Source organism: Musa acuminata, chromosome BXJ3-4, assembly GCF_036884655.1.
Source record: "Musa acuminata AAA Group cultivar baxijiao chromosome BXJ3-4, Cavendish_Baxijiao_AAA, whole genome shotgun sequence".
NCBI classification, from domain to species: Eukaryota; Viridiplantae; Streptophyta; class Magnoliopsida; order Zingiberales; family Musaceae; genus Musa; species Musa acuminata.
The window spans coordinates 8,561,335-8,582,123 of record NC_088352.1 but is presented as its reverse complement, the minus strand read 5'-3'; the positions used below and the strand labels follow the sequence as shown (position 1 = coordinate 8,582,123).

The 20,789-nt window shown below is 47.0% G+C and overlaps 1 protein-coding gene across 1 annotated transcript; it reads left to right on the top strand.

Annotated features, from left to right (window-relative positions):
• The first annotated feature begins 2,223 nt into the window (after positions 1 to 2,223).
• LOC103981202 (probable polyamine transporter At1g31830) lies at positions 2,224 to 4,829 on the top strand. The gene is made up of 2 exons (XM_009397836.3): positions 2,224 to 2,374; positions 3,129 to 4,829. Exon 2 carries the CDS (start codon positions 3,171 to 3,173, stop codon positions 4,593 to 4,595), a length of 1,425 nt encoding a protein of 474 aa, XP_009396111.2. The 5' UTR covers positions 2,224 to 2,374; positions 3,129 to 3,170; the 3' UTR covers positions 4,596 to 4,829.
• Positions 4,830 to 20,789: the final 15,960 nt, after the last annotated feature.

Sequence of the window (20,789 nt, the reverse complement as noted above, 5' to 3'; positions counted from 1 at the left end):
ATATAACTGACTAACTAGAATAAGACAGATTCAAGTTTCCACCGCTATAATAGACAATATCGCGTAGCAATTAAAAGAAAGCCAACATCGAATCGATGACTTCTGAATCGAACGAAACCCGCAATGGTTTTAGGATAGAACAAAAGACGGCGCGTCGCGCACAGACCGGCAAATCTCACCGTAATTCGATGTCCCTTCACCCTCGGCTCCGTCGCAGTGGGTTCAAGCAGGGTTTTGTGCCGGTCGCTTGAAGGGTTCTCGAACGAGTTCAACGCGAAATGGAACAAGGCCAACAGAAACTAAAACCCTAATTTCAACGGTCCAGATCACTTGATGGATGGTCGACAACGTGCGAATTTTGTCGTGCTGTTGTGCAGGTGATGGAGATGGTTAATTACATTTCCCCTCGAGTTATTTATAGCATTCCGATCCTTACATTTTACAAAATTAAATAAAATATCTAAATCTATTTACATTTTACAAAATTAAATAAAATATATAAATTTATTTATCTTAATACCATCAGTTTTATCAATAAAAATAAAAAATAAATTATAAAAAATATAATTTTAACGTTCTAGTTAGTGGTGACAGACGATGTCAGTGGTGATAGATGATGATATGCTGAGGGTCGTATGTGACTATTGTGGATGAAAAGAGAGACAACGAGGAGTGAGAGACACTCTCTATGCGTCAATGCTTACACAATTGTCTAAGTGATGAAAAAATCACAAACGAAGTGGCGACTCTCCCCAAGGTCGTTTGTGACCACTTGTAATCGATCTAGAAGCTATGTACGAAGCTGGAGGAGGAGGGGAGCATGATAACGTCAGACAAGATGGAGGCCATGTCGATGATCCTCCAACTCCATCGCAAGAAGGCTGAGGTCTAGATGGAGGTGTGCCAGTTCAAGTGCTTCATCGAGGAGAAGATGACGTGTGACTAGCAAGAGATCGCCACCCTCAAAAATCTCCTCCTGAAGTATAACGAGACCATTATCCCCCTCTTCTATAAGGTTGAAACCTATCGCCACCGCCTCTTCAACTCTGACATTGGTATTTTCGATGCCCCTACATCCAAGCTAGAGTCTCCAAATGAGGCCACCACTATCGACGCCCAATTCGAGAATTTGTGATTGTCGGCATGAGAAATTGAATTGGGAATCAGTAGTAGTGGCCTTATTTGGAGACTAGATGTAGGGGCATCAGAAACATCAATGTCGGAGCTAAAGAGACGATGACGGTAGGTTTTGATCTCATAGAAGCGGAAGATAATGGTCTCGTCATACTTCAAGAGGAGGTCCTCAGGGTGGGGATATCTTGCTAGTTATGCGTTGTCTTCTCCTCAATGAAGCGATTGAACTGGTGCACCTCCATTAGGACCTCAAACTTCTTGCGTTGGAGTTGGAGAATCATTGACATGACCTCCATCGTGGCTGACGTCGTCGTGCTCCTCTTCCTCTCCAGCTCCATACATAGCTCTTGGATCGACTACAGATGGTTGCATATGGCCTTGGGAAGAGTCGTCGCCTCGTTCGTAATCCTTTTGCCACTTGCCATTTGTGTCGGCGTCGATGCATGGAGAGCGGCTTTCATCTTTCACCGCCTCTCTCCTTATCCACGATAACTATCTACAGTCCTTAGTTGTGGTGTTGTCCATCTTCAATTAGAATATTAAAATTATATTTTTTATCTTTTAATTTTATATTTTTATTAGTAAAATCGACTATGTTATGATAAATAGATATAGATATTTTACTTTCCTAATTAAAGAGATGTGAGTATAATTTTTTAAAGTATACATATAGCTGAAGGTAACTTACCACTGAGAATCTATAATTACCCCAAATGAAGATGATGCTTTTACAATCTTATTAACATTAAAAGAATCATTAATGATAATTTAGGCATCATAAATTGTTTAGCTAATGTATTGAAATTGACAGGATGTCATCACCTATGCTACCTGGAGATTCGTGACTGATCCGAGATCGCACAGATTCCCGTCCCCCAACTTTGCTGCCTCGCATAACTTGCTTCTCTGTAGCCCGTCCGTTCAACAATGAACGGTGACGATTCGCGGGTGTAGCCCGCGGCCTGTTCTCACCCATTTCGGGGTAACCCAGCCAGCGATCCCAGACGGAGACTCCTCCCTCGTTGGTGTCCAACTGGGTGGTTATTGGTGGGTCCCGCACGTAACATACGTTGGGTCAGTGACTTCTCGGTGACTCCATTCTTCTTCTTTGTTTGCATCTCCAGCTTGTTCTCTGCCCCCTTTTCCCCCTCGGAGTCGGCAACTCGATCGCTCTATCTGGCAGCGGAGGGGAGTTGATGATCGAGTGATTGAATCCCAACGAAGGCCTTCCCTGTGGGTGGTGAGTTCAAATTCGACTCTTTAATTACCTTAATTTGCTATATTTGACTGTCCTTGATCTGCTTTGTTTGGGATCGCTAGATTGTTTGCATTGGTGGCCCTTTGTGTTGATCTCAGTTTGACATTTGGATTCTTTCGCCCTCGTGGTAGAGTTTCTTATTCGTTTGTTCCTCCTTTGGATTTTGTTAGGTTACTGACGTTGATTTCGATCGCAAAATCGTTTCTTTGGGAAAAAAAAGTGTTTTTTTTTTTTCGGGTGTAGCTTATATTGGTTGCTCACGTAAATTATCTTCTTCGATTTCCCTTAGTGGTGATCTCCTGACTATCTGGAACTGGTAATTTAGACTTCAATCTTTTATATATGCCTTTGGTTGTTTACTGTGGCAGTGTAGCCTCCAGTGAATTGAGACGGGAATTTTTCCCAATTGTTTGGAATCCAATTCCACTGTTCTCAAGTTAACATCGATGAGATGAGTACTTATTCTGCTTAATGACCATGAAAAATTTCGCATTTACTTTATTCCAAATCTTAATATCAGGATGATGGAAGAAAACTCAATAATCCAAAAGCGAAAATTTTCTATCCCTGACATCAGAAATTATCAGTTCTCGTATTACAGAAGCAATTGTATATGTTTTCTTTTAGTAAAGTTGAAATCTTGCTGTAAATTTAGAGACAGAAATTTTTATGCTGCCTGAAGTGTCAACCTGCAATTTGTTTGAACAAATAAGACAACTCTTATTCATTTTTGCAGTGATTGAGGAGCACTGCAAGCATTGGACCTATTTCTCTTCACATGGGGGAGTATCACAATCCAGGGAACAATTTCGTCGATGAGAGAGCTCCCCCCAAATTAGACAATATTCGGAAGGTCTCGGTCATCCCCCTTGTCTTCCTTATATTCTATGAGGTATCTGGTGGCCCCTTTGGGATAGAGGACAGTGTTCAGGCTGGTGGCCCTCTTCTGGCTATACTTGGCTTCCTGATCTTTCCCTTCATATGGAGCATTCCTGAAGCACTGATCACTGCTGAGATGGGTACCATGTTCCCCGAAAATGGAGGTTATGTTGTGTGGGTCTCTTCAGCTTTGGGCCCTTTCTGGGGTTTCCAGCAAGGTTGGATGAAATGGCTTAGTGGTGTCATTGACAATGCTCTGTATCCAGTTCTTTTCTTAGACTATTTGAAGTCTGGTGTTCCAGCTTTGGGAGGTGGGCTGCTGAGGACTTTGGCAGTGTTGATACTTACAGTTGCACTGACTTACATGAACTATAGAGGATTGACCATAGTTGGCTGGATGGCTGTGTTTCTTGGGATCTTTTCAATTGCTCCTTTTATTTTGATGGGGTTGGTGGCGATTCCGAAACTCAGACCATCAAGGTGGTTGGTGGTTGACATAAACAAGGTCGACTGGAATTTGTACTTGAATACGCTTTTTTGGAATCTTAATTATTGGGACTCAATCAGTACTTTGGCAGGAGAGGTGGATAACCCTAAGAGCACCCTCCCGAAGGCTCTGTTTTATGCACTTATCTTAGTTGTTTTTGGCTATTTATATCCTCTTCTAGCAGGGACAGGAGCCATCCCACTTGATAGGGAGCTATGGACGGATGGTTACTTTTCCGATGTGGCCAAAATTCTTGCTGGGGTGTGGTTGAGATGGTGGGTGCAAGGGGCTTCAGCTCTATCCAACATGGGCATGTTTGTTGCTGAAATGAGCAGTGATTCTTATCAACTTCTTGGAATGGCAGAAAGGGGTATGCTTCCAGAGTTCTTTGGCAAGAGATCCCGCTATGGGACTCCTCTCGTGGGGATACTGTTCTCTGCTTCTGGCGTTCTTTTGCTGTCTTGGATGAGTTTTCAAGAGATTGTCGCTGCTGAGAATTTCCTGTACTGTTTTGGAATGATTTTGGAGTTTGTGGCCTTCATAAAGTTACGACTGATCTACCCGAATGCTCCTCGGCCTTATAAAATTCCTTTAGGGACTGCTGGTTGCATTCTGATGATTATCCCCCCTACTATCTTGATATGTGTGGTTCTGGCGCTTGCCACATTGAAGGTCATGGTTGTAAGTGTTACAGCTATGCTTATTGGGTTCATCCTGCAGCCTTGTCTCAAACATGTGGAGAAGAAAAGGTTGTTGAAGTTCTCTGTGAACTCTGACCTCCCTGATTTTAGGGAAGCCCAGCGTGAAAATACTGTGGAGTCCTCCTTGATCGATTAGGTCAGTACCATCACACAAGTATGTTGCCCTGAACTTTTATGTACTGTAATGAGATTGATGTTGCAGCAGTGCTCAATTGTGCATGCAAGCTAACTTCTCTTTGCATCTTGCTGCCAAAGTTACTCTAGTTTTTCCGTCTCTGTAAGCAAACTTCTCTTTGCATCTTGCTGCCAAAGTTACTCTAGTTTTTCTGTCTCTGTAAGATTTTATCTCAAAGAAAACATCTTAAAAATTTGTGTCGAGAACATAACCATGCAATGATCTTGTCTAAGTTAGTCAGCAATCCTTTTGCGTAGGACAATAATATGCAGCGTCCTTTGCATACGACAGTGATATGCAGCCTTTTTCGGCTGTATTGGTTAAATTGTGAATACACATACTTTTTTTTTTTTTGTGGGGTAGGGTATATTTATGTGTACAACTGAATGATTCTTTTATCATCACAACAGCTGATGCTCTTGGCCTCTGTATGTATGTTTTGGGATGTAAGTAGCCATAAGTTTCGGCTGTTTCACTTACTGATGGAAGACATTGCAACATCAAGAGGCTCTTGTTTGTTTGATCCTAGAGTTCTGATGGCACCTTGGTCTCTTGGCTATTAGGTATTTTTATGCAAGTTCGAACTTCTATGGCTTTTGATGTAGTCCATCCTTTTCCTTCTGTGCTTTTGCTGCTGCCTCTCCTCCCCACCTTCTAGTCTGCCTCTTCTCCTCTTCTCTTTCGGTATCGTCTTGTCACGAACGGTCGTCGCGCACCCGCAACAACTTCGTTCAACGAACCGTTCGTCGCTCACACCTGCATGTACAGCTGCTTGACAGCATGTTTTCTTTTGGTTTTGGGTCATTTTGCTTGTAAATATGTAAGTTCGAACAAGCTGCAACGTTGCAAAGCGACCGCTCACCGAACCGATCAAAACAGCCCCAAAATAGCCCAAAACAGTTCCGTTTTCGCGTGCCGCGGGAGGGTTGCGGAGAACTGCCTCCGCTCACCAAAATGTTAGCCATCTCAGACCCCTAGAACCACCCGGGTGGCACAGGGCTGGATGGGGCTTCGGTTATATGCCAGGCGTTGAACTGTCTTTCGCAAGTTCGCACGTGACCTTTACGGGAACTTGTCTTCGCGCCCGGGACCAGGTGAGCGGCTGTTTGTGGGCTTGCAGCTGTTCGTTCATCTTTGAAAGCCTTATTTTTCTCCCTCTCCCTCTTTTCTCTTGTGCACACAAGGTGTTCGTCGAATTGCTTGTAAAGCTTTCCCTTTTCGCGAGACTTCGGGACTTGTCTGTTGCTCGTTCTTTCGAACTAACCAACTTTCTCTTTTACAGGTCCTTCGGGACCTGCGAGAGGTTACAAAGTGGGCTGATCATTGCAAAGCAATATCGTAAGGGCGAAGCGCGACTTAGGCAACGCAAGCTAAGTTCGCGTCTTTGCCACAAGGGTAACTCGCGACTTAGGCAACGCAAGCTAAGTTCGCGTCTTTGGCCGCAAGGGTGCCTCACGCCTTAGGCAATTCCAGCTAAGGTCGTGACATTGTGGTATCAGAGCAGGCAAGCACTTCGAGCGAACAGCGAACGAACTTCGCAACTTCGCCATAGCAAAGCATCGTGGCGAATCAAGCAAGACGGGGCAAGCCGGACCCTTGCCCCAAGCAGCCGCATGTGGGCTGCATGTGCACACTCGCTCTCATGCTGTTGGAACCGCTCAAGAGGAGCGCGGCAGCGAACAGGATGAGCGAGAAGTTGGCTATTCTCCGCGAGCGGAGGAAGCGCAATCTGGTGCGCTAACTGGGAAAAAGAGTCACAAGGAGAGACTCACAACGGCGGAAACCCACCTGGACGTTCTTGAAGCGAGCATGGAGGAACTCTACCATGGCCAACAAAGGCTTGTTGGGGTAGAGAGCTCGCAAGAGGAAGCAGAGTCCAGGATCGACAAGGTCGAGGCCATAATCGACCGACTGTCTGACGACACCAAAGACTCTGTGCAACACTGACAGGATGTTGTGGCGGAACTCACTGCAAAGGTGGCCATGCTCACAAGAACACTAAATGTGGGAGGAGGCAACACCCGCGTTGCACCGCCACAAAATCTGAGGGCACCTGAGCCTCATGGATATGGAGGGGCCAGAGATGTCAAAAAGCTCGAGAATTTTCTGTTCGACATGGAGCAATACTTCCGGGCTACAAGGCCCGATTCTGAAGATACCAAAGTTTCTATAGCAACAATGTATCTGAACGGAGATGCGAAACTTTGGTGGCGAACTCGTTGGGAGGAGATCCAACAAGGTCGGTGTCGAGTCGACATATGGGAGGACTTGAAGCGGGAGTTGAGAACTTAGTTCCTACCGGAGAACACGGAGTTCGTCGCAAGAAGGAAGTTGAGACAACTCCACCAAAGTACCACCATCCGAGACTATGTGAAATAATTTTCTGCACTAATGCTGGACATACAGGACATGTCCGAAAAGGACAAGTTGTTCAGCTTCCTCGATGGTTTGAAACCGTGGGCTCAACAGGAGCTAAATCGAAGGAATGTTACCGACGTGGTCGGGGCAATTGCGGCTGCAGAAAGGCTCACCGACTTTGTTTTCTCTGAAGACCCAGCAAGAAGGGAACAATCTTCAGGCAATCGCCCTCCAAAACATTCTCGAGGGAAGGAGCTCGGGGGCGAACAAAAGAAGAAGAGCTCCCACAAAGGGCCAAACCCGAAAGGCAAGGCCTCAAAACCTGGAGGATGCTTCTTGTGCGGAGGACCGCACATGGTAAGGGAGTGCCCACAAAAACAGGCACTCAATGCTTTGATAGCTTCTATCCACCCCCCCCCCCCCCCCCCCCGATCGGACAAGGGCAAAGCTGTTGCTCTTAGTTCAAGCAGTTCTGAATCCAGCAGCGACGATGAGGAGTCGCAAGGACCCCGAATGGGAGCAATGCGTCTGTTGAACGCTATGCGGGGTCAAGTGGGGGAGAACATGAAGACAAAGGCACAAAAAACAGGAAGTAGTGAGCTGATGTATGTGGACATCAAGCTAAATGCCCAAACGACCCGTGCAATGGTGGACACGGGCGCTACCCACAACTTCATAGCCGATCGCGAAGCACAACGACTTGGGTTGACCTTGGAGAAGAGCCCAAGCCAAATGAAGGCGGTGAACTCGGAGGCCAGGCGAATCTCCGGGTTGGCGAAGGGTGTTCCCATCAAAATCGGGACTTGGAGCGGAAACACCAACATGATGGCCGTACCACTGGACGACTTCCAAGTGATTCTTGGAATGGAGTTTATGCACTCGACAAAGTTGGTGCCGATGCCGTTCTTGAACTCCCTATGTATGATGGGAGGCGATGACCCCTGCGTGGTTCCCGTCTCTCGGAGAGGAACTAAGGAGCCCCAATACATTTCGGCATTACAACTGAAGAAAAGGGTGCGAAAAGGCGAATTGACATTTGTGGCTGCTATGAAGCTAGAGCCACTCAATGAGGTGGTCATTCAGGAACCTGCTGTGGTGGCGAACGTCCTAAAAGAGTTCAAAGATGTTATGCCACCCGAGTTGCCGAAGACTCTCCCACCACGCAGAGGCGTGGATCACAGCATTGAGCTGGAGCCAGGAGTGAAGCCTCTAGCGAGACCACCCTACCGCATGCCCCCGCCAGAGTTGGCAGAACTCAGGAAGCAGTTAGGTGAACTGCTAAGCGGTGGTCTCATCCGCAGCTCTAAAGCACCTTTCAGAGCTCCATTTCTCTTCCAAAAGAAACAAGATGGGAGCCTCCGATTATGCGTCGACTATCGAGCCCTCAACAAAGTAATAGTGAAGAACAAGTATCCCATCCCGCTCATCGCGGACTTGTTCGACCAAATTGGGCAAGGCTAAGTATTTCTCAAAACTCGACCTTCGGTCGGGGTATAGGTGTGCATTGCTGAAGGCGACGAAGCGAAGACTACCTGTGTGACCAGGTATGGAGCGTTTGAGTTCTTGGTGATGCCTTTCGGCTTAACCAACGCTCCGGCCACATTCTGTACTCTGATGAACCATCTATTCAAGGAGTATTTGGATAAGTTTGTGGTCGTCTACCTGGACGATATCGTCGTCTACAGTCAAACGCTCGAGGAGCACGTCAAGCACCTTCGGACGATTTTCAAAGTTCTCAGGGAGAACACTTTGTTCGTGAAAAGGGAGAAATGCTACTTTGCTCAAACTGAGATCTTATTCTTGGGGCATCGAATCGGTGATGGCTCCATTCGGATGGATAAGTCGAAGGTGCAAGCAGTTGCGGAATGGCGAACTCCAAAGAAGGTGCCAGAGTTGAGATCCTTCCTTGGTTTTGTCAATTACTATCGACGCTTCATCGCGGGATATTCGAAGCGAGCAACCCCACTAACGGAGTTGCTGAAGAAGGAGCAACCGTGGAAGTGGTCGGACAAATGTGAGAGAGCATTCCAAGATCTGAAGGCTGTTGTTATGGAAGAACCGATGCTCAAATTGCCGAACTATGGAGAGCCCTTTGAAGTCCATACAAACGCTTCGGACTTCGCTATTGGGGGAGTACTCATGCAGGAGGGTCATCCGGTGGCCTACGAGAGCCGCAAACTCAACGAGACCGAGCAGCGGTATCCAGTGCATGAGAAGGAGATGACAGTAGTGATCCACTGTCTACGAGTTTGGCGACACTACCTCCTCGGGTCGCGATTTGTGCTGAGGACAGACAACATCGCCCTGAGCTATTTCCAAACTCAGAAGAAGCTCTCCCCAAAGCAGGCACGATGGCAGGACTTCCTGACTGAATTTGATATGGCAATGGAGTACAAGCCCGGGAAGGCGAATGTCGTGGCCGATGCGCTGAGTCGGAAAGTGGAATGCGTGAATGCCGTACAACTGGAGGGCAGAGGCCAAGCAAGTCAGTTGCACTCCAACTTCCTTTCCCGAATCAGGGATGTACTGTATAGTGATCCCCAAGCAGTTATCGTGATGCAGCTCATCAAAGAAGGCAAGGCACGATGATTTTGGGTCCAGGAGGGACTTGTTTACACAAAAGGGAATATGGTTTATGTTCCCCGAGTGGACAATTTAAGGCGTGAGCTCTTAAAAGAGTGTCACGATTCCCTTTGGGCTGGACACCCAGGCATTCACAGAACATTGGCTCTCGTGGAGAGGGCCTTCTACTGGCCGAAAATGGGGATTGATGTGGAGGAATATGTTCGAACATGCCTTACTTGCCAACAAGACAAGGTGGAGCAGCGGAAGCCGGTGGGACTTTTGGAGCCGTTGCCCGTACCAAAAAGGCCGTGGGAGAGCATTTCCTTAGACTTCATATCAAGCTTGCCACCTGTAGGGGGACTCGGATCGATACTCGTGGTGGTCGATCGATTTTCAAAGTATGCAACTTTCATCGTTGCTCCCCTACATTGTTCAGCAGAAGAGGCGGTCAGGCTGATGATGAAGGATGTAGTGAAGTATTGGGGAGTCCCGCACAATATCATTAGTGATCGAGACGCTCGGTTCCTGGGACGATTCTGGACCGAGCTATTCAAATTATTGGGGTCAAAGTTATACTTCTCTACAAGCCTCCACCCCCAGACGGATGGCCAGACTAAAAGAATAAACTCGCTCTTGGAGCAATATCTCCGGCACTACGTGAGTGCCAATCAACGAGATTGGGTGAAGCTGTTGGACATTGCCCAATTCTCCTACAACTTGCAGCGGAGCTCTGCATCCAACAAGAGCCCCTTTGAGATTATCACAGGACAACAACCGTCGAATCCGCACACCATGGCAATTGAGTATACAGGGAGTAGTCCATCAGCCTATCATTTCGCAAAGGAGTGGCATCGAAATGCAGATATTGCGCGGGCTTACTTGGAGAAGGCGGCAAAAAGGATGAAGAAGTGGGCCGACTTGGGATGGCGACCACAAGAGTTTAAAGTTGGCGATTTGGTGTTGGTAAAGCTCCAACCAGCATCACTCCATTTCTTTAGGAAAAGAGTCCACAAGGGATTGGTTCGCAAGTATGAAGGGCCCTTCCCAATTATCAGTAGGGTAGGCAACGTCTCTTACAAGTTGCAGCTGCCGGTGTGGTTCAAAATTCACAACGTTCTTCACGCCAGCAACCTAAAAGCCTACCACTCGGATCCGCAAGATGCTTCCCGAAGTGTTCCAACTCGGCTACCTCCCATCATAGCCTCCTATGAGAAGCGAGTGGAAACCATTCTAGCGGACCGCAAGATAAAGCTACCCAACGGAGCTGAGCAGACAGAGTACTTGGTGAAGTGGCAAAAGCTTCCCTGAATTGAAGCCAGTTGGGAGCCTGAAGACGCCCTACGACATGAAGAAGAAGTCATCAACAACTACCAACAAGCGTCGACGAGGGCATCGACAGTTTAAGTGGGGGAGAATGTCACGAACGGTCGTCGCGCACCTGCAACAACTCCGTTCAACGAACCGTTTGTCGCTCACACCTGCATGTACAGCTGCTTGGCAGCATGTTTTCTCTTGGTTTTGGGTCATTTTGCTTGTAAATATGTAAGTTCGAACAAGCTGCAGCGTTGCAAAGCGACCGCTCACCTAATCGAGCAAAATAGCCCCAAAACAGCCCAAAATAGCTCCGTTTCCGCGTGCCGCGGGAGGGTTGCGGAGAGCTGCCTCCGCTCACCAAAATGTCAGCCATCTCAGACCCCTAGAACCACCCGGGTGGCACAGGGCTAGATGGGGCTTTGATTATATACCGGGCGTTGAACTTGCTAGTCATAGGTGCCCAGCAAGCCAATCACGTGAGTGATGGCACGTGTGACTTGATACAGAATCTTTTTGCTTATTATATTTTGGCGTATATCACTTTATAACTATTGCATATGTGCATATATATATTGTGATGTCCTTGGATTTGTGCAATGGGAATCGGATCGTGATGAGATCACGATAATGAGATCGATTCACCTTTAAACACATATCCTAAATAATCCCGGTCATAGGTTACTCGAGAGGGACATCGTGATAACCGGATAGACTGGTGTGCTGTATACCCGTCCATATGATGGATGCAGCTGGTCTCATAGTTGCTCATGTAGGGACACTAGGGATATAGTACAGGTGCTCATTGGAGAATGAGTTAACTGATTGATCCGCTTACGGAATGCTGGATGGTTGATGATGCCTTATTGTCAGACATCGATTCCGTAGTCCTAGTGGTGTATCTGATCCTTAGACTTGAGACACCAAGGATGTCCTGTATGAGTGCTCCACTCTTTGATACCAGACTTATAGGTTTGGCTGTCCCAGATCTAGTACAACTGGTCATTGGGAGTGGTAGTCGACCTTACGAGGGCTATTGAGTGTCGATAGAGGATCATCCACTCTCGGCGTCATGAGAGGAATATCCTATGTGTTCTTGCTCAGACAAATCCCTAGCCAGGGTCATTCGGGTTGAGAGAGAAAGAGTTCTCCGGGAGAATCTGATTAGAGTGAGACTCGAGTAGAAACCGTATGGGTCTGACAACACCATGTTCGATATACGGTCTCTAAGATATTAGATAGATGAGGGACTATAGGTACACGGTAACTGAGGACAGACAGGTCCAATGGATTGGATTCCCCTGTATCGTCTAGGGACTACGGCGTAGTGGCCTAGTACTTCCGTAGTCGATGAGTCAAGTGAATTATTACAGAGATAATAATTCACTGAGTTAGAAGGAGTTCTGACAGGTATGACTCACGGCCAGTTCGATATTGGGCCTAGAGGGTCACACACATATGGTAGGCATTGCGATGAGTAGAGGTTCGGATATGAGATATCCGACGGAGCCCTTGTCTTATTGGATGCAGATCCAATACCCACTAGGGGAGGACCCATTAGGGTTTGATAGGGGACCTCTATAAATAGGAGGGATTTAGAGCCTCATAGGCTAGAGTCTTTGCTTGCCTTTCCTATTCTCCTCTCCCTCTCCACCTCAGAGCAGGCCTGAAGTTTTGAAGAGCGTCGTCGCAACCCTGCTGTGTGGATCACCGCTAGAGAGGAGGACGCTTGACCTCCTTCACCCTCTCCTAAGGATCTGTAAGGAAACAGGGATATACGATCTCCCTAGGTAACACAATCTACTTTATACACAATTTCATGTTTCGCAGATTTTTGCGTACCAATCTTCGCACGGCGACGAACATCTTTTTGGGAATCGGGGATTTTATTTTCTTGTTCTTCCGCTGCGCATGTGATGTCGCCCCCAAGATTTCCCAACAGTGGTATCAGAGCCAGGTTGTTCGTGCGAATGATTGGTTTTGAACTGCGTGTGTTGTGTTTAGGAAGAATATTGACGTCAAAAATCGTTGACGAAAAAGCGAGAAAGGGCAGCAACAGTTACTGCCTTCGATCTGCGTGCGTGAAGCGCAGCCGAAGGCGGGCAACACAGGGGCTCCGTCTGCAGCAGCCGGCCGGTGGCCTGCTTGCAACAGGCTTGCTGTCGGCGGGGGTGGCAGCCCACGGGCAGAGGCGCTGCAGGGCAGCGGTGCCTACCGCCGCTGCTCCCGCGGGCGAAACCCCCCCCCCCACAGGGGCGGCCGCCCAGCGGGACAACACCCCCTCCGGAGGCAGCGACGCCCGAAGGGGGCGCCCACCCGCAGCGGTAGCTCCGCCAGCGGGCGTGCCGCCTGCAGGCGAGGGCAGCGCCCTCGCCCCGCCGCACAAGCCGTCGCCAGCAGGGTGGCGGCGGCGGCGGCAGTAGCAAAGGGTAGTAGGGCATTAGGGTTTTCTGGGAAAAAGATAGTTTTACCCCTCGGAATTTGAGAAATTTCAGTTTCTGTCTTTTGTTCAAATTACGAAAATATCCCTATAAATTAAGAAATTTCTTACATGTCCCTGATTTCAGAAAATATTAATTAATTAAAAGGTTTAGTTGATTATTATTTTTATTATTATCTAGTAGTCCTATATGATGATGATTATTTATACATGTGATGTATGATGTGTGGACGGATGATCATGGACCGTGTGATGTGTGTACTTGTGATTATTATTATTGAGGTCTGCGAGCCTCCATTATATTTCTCGTTTATTGTCGGGCCTGCGTGCCTATGATTAAGTTGTAATCACATGAGGAGGCGCAGCGGGAGCGTGGATGCGATAGCGGGACCCATGAGATGGACGATCGTGATGCATGGAGATGCATCAAGATGTCGACGGAACCGACGAGGACGAGATGGACGATCACAGGGCATAGAGATGCACCGTTGCACACATAGATCTTGATGTGAGTGATTAGGCCTACTGGCTCGGGCCTAATCATATTAGGTTATGGTCCATGATCATCTGGTTTGATTGCTTATACACATACTAGATATGTATATATATTTGCATGCGATGTAGATATATATTAAATATGTATATGTGTGACATGTCATATTAGGAGACCAAATCATAGAAACATCTCTCGATAATATTAAGTCGGTAAACGTGAGGCAATTAGATTGACCCACGTGGCCTTCCATCGTTATAAGTAGGAACCGATTTCTGGTGTAGGTTGAGTTGGTCGAGTCCCTCGAGACTCACCTATATCGCGATTCGCTATCTTGCTTACGACATAGAAATGTCACCGGTGACCTGAGGGCATGGTATACTTGGTCGAGTCCCTCGAGGGTATATCATCAAATCAGACTCATCTTGTAACGAAGGTGTTGACTTAACCGAGCATCATGGCTGGTCGAGTCCCTCGAGGCCATGGTGATTCGGAGGCCGAACAGGACGGGAATCACAAGGAGTTGTGATTGGTAAGAGTTGCCTACCTTTTAGGCTTAGTGTAATTGGTCGAGTCCCTCGAGGTTACACTAAGACGTTGATTGGATCCTGATCCCCATTAGAAGTCTGCCGAAGACTTCCGTTTCACGTGCTGAGGGTGTCGCGTGACTCGTTAGTAAAATAGTGGGAGCATATTAAGATAGAAGTCCATATCTTGATAGTTTATTTCTTACAAAATCTGCATGTTATTCATTTCTGCTGCATCTTTATTTTCAGAAAATGTCGCTTTTAAATCCCTTACGTGGCATACTTGATGTCAACCGCCTCACTGGTCCAAATTATACGGATTGGCTCCGTAACTTGAGAATTGTTCGCACGTCGGAGAAAATCGTGTACGTCCTTGATACAGTGATGCCTACGCCCGAAGAAGGGGCAAACGAGGATGAGATCGCTCGCTACGTGAAGTACATTGATGACTCCACTCTTGCTCAGGGCTATATGTTGGGCTCTATGACTCCTGAGTTACAGAGACAACATGAAAAGATGGATGTCAGATCCATTCTCCTACTTGTCCGCAAATTGTTTGAGGAATAGGGAAGGACTCAACGATATGAGATATCCAAGAGCCTTTTCCATGCTAGGATGACTGAGGGGACACCGGTTCAGAACCATGTCCTAAAGATGATTGAGTGGATAGAGAAACTCACAGGTCTAGGAATGGTCCTAGAGGATAACTTGTGTGTGGACATTGTGCTTCAGTCCCTACCAGATTCCTTTTCATAGTTCATAATAAATTTTAATATGAACAAGCTTGAGGTGACTCTCCCAGAGCTCCTCAATATGTTGAGGGAGGCAGAGAGTACTATTAAGAAAGAGAAGCTAGTTCTCTACACTAGTGAGACTAGAAAGAAAAGGAAAGCAGAAAGGTCCTTTAAGAAGGGAAAGGGCAAGGGCAAATCAGGTAAAGCACAGGTTGCTAAGAAAGACCCAGCAAAGGACAAAGACCAGTGCTTCCACTGTGGTAAAGATGGGTACTGGAAGAGAAACTGCAAAGAGTACCTTGCAGAAAGGGCGAAACAAGAAGCTTGGTGAAGCTTCAGGTACATTCATGATCAATCTCCAATTGTTAGATTTTTGTGATAGTGCATTGGTATTGGATACCAATATTGCTTATCACATCTACAATTTATTGTAAATTCTAGCAAAGCTTAGGGGAGATTGACGAGAGGAATATTGCATAAAGGTTTGTTTATGCATGACACTACTCCACATATCATGAATGTAAGTGTCTAAGAGGAAACGAGAGGAGGTGAACAGTGTATACCTATGACATTGTAGGCTAGGTCATATCCATGAGGGAATGATTCAAAAGTTGCTAAATGATGGATATCTAGATCCATTCGACTATGTGTCATATGCAACTTGTGAGCCTTGCCTTCGTGGAAAACTGACCAACTCTCCATTTAGTGGAACTGGAGAGAGAGCCACTGAGTTGTTAGAACTCATACATAGTGATGTATGTGGACCTATGTCAACTCATGCCATTGGAGGTTACTCCTACTTCATTACATTTACTGATGATTTATCAAGGTATGGATATGTGTACTTAATGAAGTACAAGTCCGAGGCCTTTGAGAAATTTAGAGAGTATAAGAATGAGGTGGAGAACCAGACTGGAAAGAGTATCAAAACTCTTCGATCAGATCGAGGAGGTGAGTACTTAAGTACAGAGTTTACTCAGTTCCTCAAGGACCATGGGATATTATCCCAATGGACACCTCCTTATACACCTCAGCTCAATGGTGTCTTTGGAAGGAGGAATCGTACGCTATTAGATATGGTATGGTCCATGATAAGTTTCGCTGACCTACCCATCTCATTCTGGGGATATGCCCTAGAAACCGTAGCTTACCTTCTGAACAGAGTTCCAACTAAGTCGGTAGTGTCTACATCATATGAGATATGGAAAGGGAAGAAGCCTGATCTTAAGGTTGTTAAGATTTGGGACTGCCCTGCCCATGTTAAAAGACACAACCCCGATAAGTTAGAATCAAGGACAGAGCGATGCAAATTTGTGGGATACCCCAAGGAAACTTGTGGGTATTATTTCTATCATCTCGAGGACCAAAAGGTCTTTGTAGCTAAGAGAGCAGTGTTCCTTGAGAAGGAACACATTCTTGGCGGAGACAGTGGGAGAATGATAGAGTTGAGCGAGGTTGGAGAACCAAGCTCAAGCACCACTCTACAGCCCGAGTCTGTTCGGGTACATAATACATAATTTTCAACTTTATGCAGGTCTGATAGAGTATCTCATCCTCCTAAGAGATATGTGGGACATATTAGAGGAGAGAATGTTGAGGATATTGATCCTCAGACCTACGAGGAGGCTATTATGAGTATAGACTCCGGGAAGTGGCAAGAACCCATGAATTCTGAGATGGATTCTATGTACTCCAACAAGGTTTGGAACCTAGTTGATGCGCCCGAAGGTATTGTACCTATCGGTTGCAAGTGGATCTTTAAGAAAAAAGATCGGAGTAGATGGAAAGGTAGAGACCTATAAAGCAAGGCTAGTGGCTAAGGGGTATCGTCAAAGGCAAGGTGTTGACTACGACGAAACCTTCTCACCTGTAGCAATGCTAAAATCCATCAGAATTCTATTGGCTATTGCAGCATACTATGATTATGAGATCTGGCAGATGGATGTGAAAACCACATTCCTCAACGGGAACCTCGAGGAGGAGGTGTATATGATGCAACATGAGGGATTCGTGTCCAAGAATTGCCCAGATAAGGTGTGTAGGTTGCTTAGATCCATTTATGGACTAAAGCAAGCTTCCCGAAGTTGGAACATAAGATTTGATGAGGCAATCAGACCTTATGACTTCGTTAAGAACGAAGATGAGCCTTGTGTATACAGAAAGGTAAGTGGGAGCGCTATCACCTTTTTGGTGTTATATGTGGATGACATCCTCATCATTGGGAATGACGTAGGAATGCTATCCACGGTAAAGACTTCGTTATCTAGACACTTCTCTATGAAGGACTTAGGGGAAGCATCCTATATCTTGGGGATTAGAATATATAGAGATAGATCCAAAATGATGCTTGGCTTGTCCCAGTCCAGGTATATAGAAACCATTGTCAAAAGGTTTGGCATGAAAAATTTCAAGAGAGGTCTCATACCGATGAGACATGGGATATTGCTTTCTACGAGTATGTCCCCAAAGACTCCAGAAGAAAAGGCAAACATGAATATGATACCTTATGCCTCAGCAATAGGGTCTATCATGTATGCTAGGCTATGTACTAGGCCTGATATAGTGCATGCTCTGAGTGTCACGAGCAGGTATTAGGCGGATCCAGGCTTGGAGCACTGGAAAGCAGTAAAGTGTATCCTTAAGTACTTAAGAAGGACTAAGGATCTTTTACTATGGAGGTAATAGCCTTAAGGTTGAAGGCTACACAGACTCAAGTTTTCAGTCTGATGTCGATGATAGCAAGTCGAATTCAATGTATGTGTACACCTTGAATGGAGGAGTAGTGTGCTGGAAGAGTTCCAAGCAAGATACCACTGCTGACTCGACCACAGAGGCGGAGTACATTGCTGCATTAGATGTAGCAAAGGAGGGAGTCTGGGTGAAGAAGTTCATCATAGATTTGGGAGTCGTGCCGGGTAGCGAGGAGCTGATCTCCTTATATTGCGACAACTATGGGGTGATTACTCGAATAAGGGAACCCGGGTCTCAACAGAAGTGTTTTGAGGAGGTTCCAACTTATCAGAGAGATCGTAACCCGAGGATATGTAGTAGTGGAAAGAGTTACATCCGAAGATAACATTGCAGATCCACTGACAAAGCCGTTGTCTCATTTTGTCTTTGAGCGTCACAGGGGTCTGATGGGGATCAGACACATAGGTGATTGGCTTTAGGTCAAGTGGGAGATTGCTAGTCATAGGTGCCCAGCAAGCCAATCACGTGAGTGATGGCACGTGTGACTTGATACAGAATCTTTTTGCTTATTATATTTTGCCGTATATCACTTTATAACTATTGCATATGTGCATATATATATTGTGATGTCCTTGGATTTGTGCAATGAGAATCGGATCGTGATGAGATCACGATGATGAGATCGATTCACCTTTAAACACATATCCTAAATAATCCCGGTCATAGGTTACTCGAGAGGGACATCGTGATAACCGGATAGACTGGTGTGCTGTATACCCGTCCATATGATGGATGCAGCTGGTCTAATAGTTGCTCGTGTAGGGACACTAGGGATATAGTTCAGGTGCTCATTAGAGAATGAGTTCACTGATTGATCCGCTTACGGAATGCTGGATGGTTGATGATGCCTTATTGTCAGACAGCGATTCCGTAGTCCTAGTGGTGTATATGGTCCTTAGACTTGAGACACCAAGGATGTCCTGTATGAGTGCTCCACTCTTTGATACCAGACTTATAGGTTTGGCTGTCCCAGATCTAGTACAACTGGTCATTGGGAGTGGTAGTCGACCTTACGAGGGCTATTGAGTGTCGATAGAGGATCATCCACTCTCGGCGTCATGAGAGGAATATCCCATGTGTTCTTGCTCAGACAAATCCTTGGCCAGGGTCATTCGGGTTGAGAGAGAAAGAGTTCTCCGGGAGAATCCGATTAGAGTGAGACTCGAGTAGAAACCGTATGAGTCTGACAACACCATGCTCGATATACGGTCTCTGGGATATTAGATGGATGAGGGACTATAGGTACACGGTAACTGAGGATAGACAGGTCCAATGGATTGGATTCCCCTGTATCGTCTGGGGACTACGTGGTAGTGGCCTAGTACTTCCGTAGTCGATGAGTCAAGTGAATTATTACAGAGATAATAATTCACTGAGTTAGAAGGAGTTCTGACAGGTATGACTCACGGCCAGTTCGATATTGGGCCTAGAGGGTCACATACATATGGTAGGCATTGCGATGAGTAGAGGTTCGGATATGAGATATCCGACGGAGCCCTTGTCTTATTGGATGCAGATCCAATACCCACTAGGGGAGGACCCATTAGGGTTTGACAGGAGACCTCTATAAATAGGAGGGATTTAGAGCCTCATAGGCTAGAGTCTTTGCTTGCCTTTCCTATTCTCCTCTCCCTCTCCACCTCAAAACAGGCCTGGAGTTTTGAGGATCGTCGTCGCAACCCTACTGTGTGGATCACCGCTAGAGAGGAGGACGCTTGACCTCCTTCACCCTCTCCTAAGGATCTGCAAGGAAACAGGGATATACGATCTCCCTAGGTAACACAATCTACTTTATACGCAGTTTCATGTTTCGCGGATTTTTGCGTACCAATCTTCGCACGACGATGAACATCTTTTTGGGAATCGGGGATTTTATTTTCTTGTTCTTCCGCTGCGCATGTGATGTCGCCCCCAAGATTTCCGAACAGAACTCTCTTTCGCAAGTTCGCACGTGACCTTTACGGGAACTTGTCTTCGCGCCCGGGACCAGGTGAGCGGTTGTTTGTGGGCTTGCAGCTGTTCGTTCATCCTTGAAAGCCTTGTTTTTCTCCCTCTCCCTCTTTTCTCTTGCACACAAGGTGTTCGTCGAATTGTTTGTAAAGCTTTCCCTTTTCGCGAGACTTCGGGACTTGTCCGTTGCTCGTTCTTTCGAACTAACCAACTTTCTCTTTTATAGGTCCTTCGGGACCTGCGAGAGGTTATAAAGTGGGCTAATCCTTACGGAGCAATATCGCAAGGGCAAAGCGCGACTTAGGCAACACAAGCTAAGTTCGCGTCTTTGCCACAAGGGTAACTCGCGACTTAAGCAACGCAAGCTAAGTTCGCGTCTTTGGCCGCAAGGGTGCCTCACACCTTAGGCAATTCCAGCTAAGGTCGTGACAGTCTGTCTCTTCTCCTATGTGACTTATCCTCCTTCCGCCCTTTGTCATACTAGTGTTCAGTGATTGAAAGAGGCGCTCGGGCGCTCGCCTAGGTGCTCGGGCGAGGCGAGGTGAGGCGAGGCCCGAGCGCCTCGCTAATGTCCCAAGCGGCGCGCTTCAAACAGGCGCCGCCTGGGTGCTCGCCCGAGCCCAGGCGCTGGGTGCTTCTGGCGAGCGCCTGGGTAAACCAAGTGACCGAACTAGGATTTTAGGTCTGGTTCGGTCCTGGTTTGGTTATTAGTTAGTTCAATCGAACCAACTAAACCGATATAACCCTTACCCAACCCTAACCCGCCGCCGCTGTCGCTCCCGATCTTGCTGCTCGTCGCTCCTGCTCCCGCTGCCGCTGCTCATCGCTGTCGCTGCTCGCGCTTCCCACTGCTCGCGCCTCCTACTGCTCGCGCCTCCCGCGAGCCCTCCAGCTGCCCGCGCCTCCCGCGAGCCCTCCCGCTGCTCGCGCCTCCCATGAGCCTTCCCTCTGCTCGCGCCTCCCGCGAGCCTTCCCTCTGCTCGCGACTCATGCTCGTGACTCCCGCGAGCCCTCCCGTTGCTTGCG

Bases quoted from the DNA above. Each gene is read 5' to 3' on its own strand.
- LOC103981202 (XM_009397836.3), top strand. From the start codon at position 3,171: ATGGGGGAGTATCACAATCCAGGGAACAATTTCGTCGATGAGAGAGCT.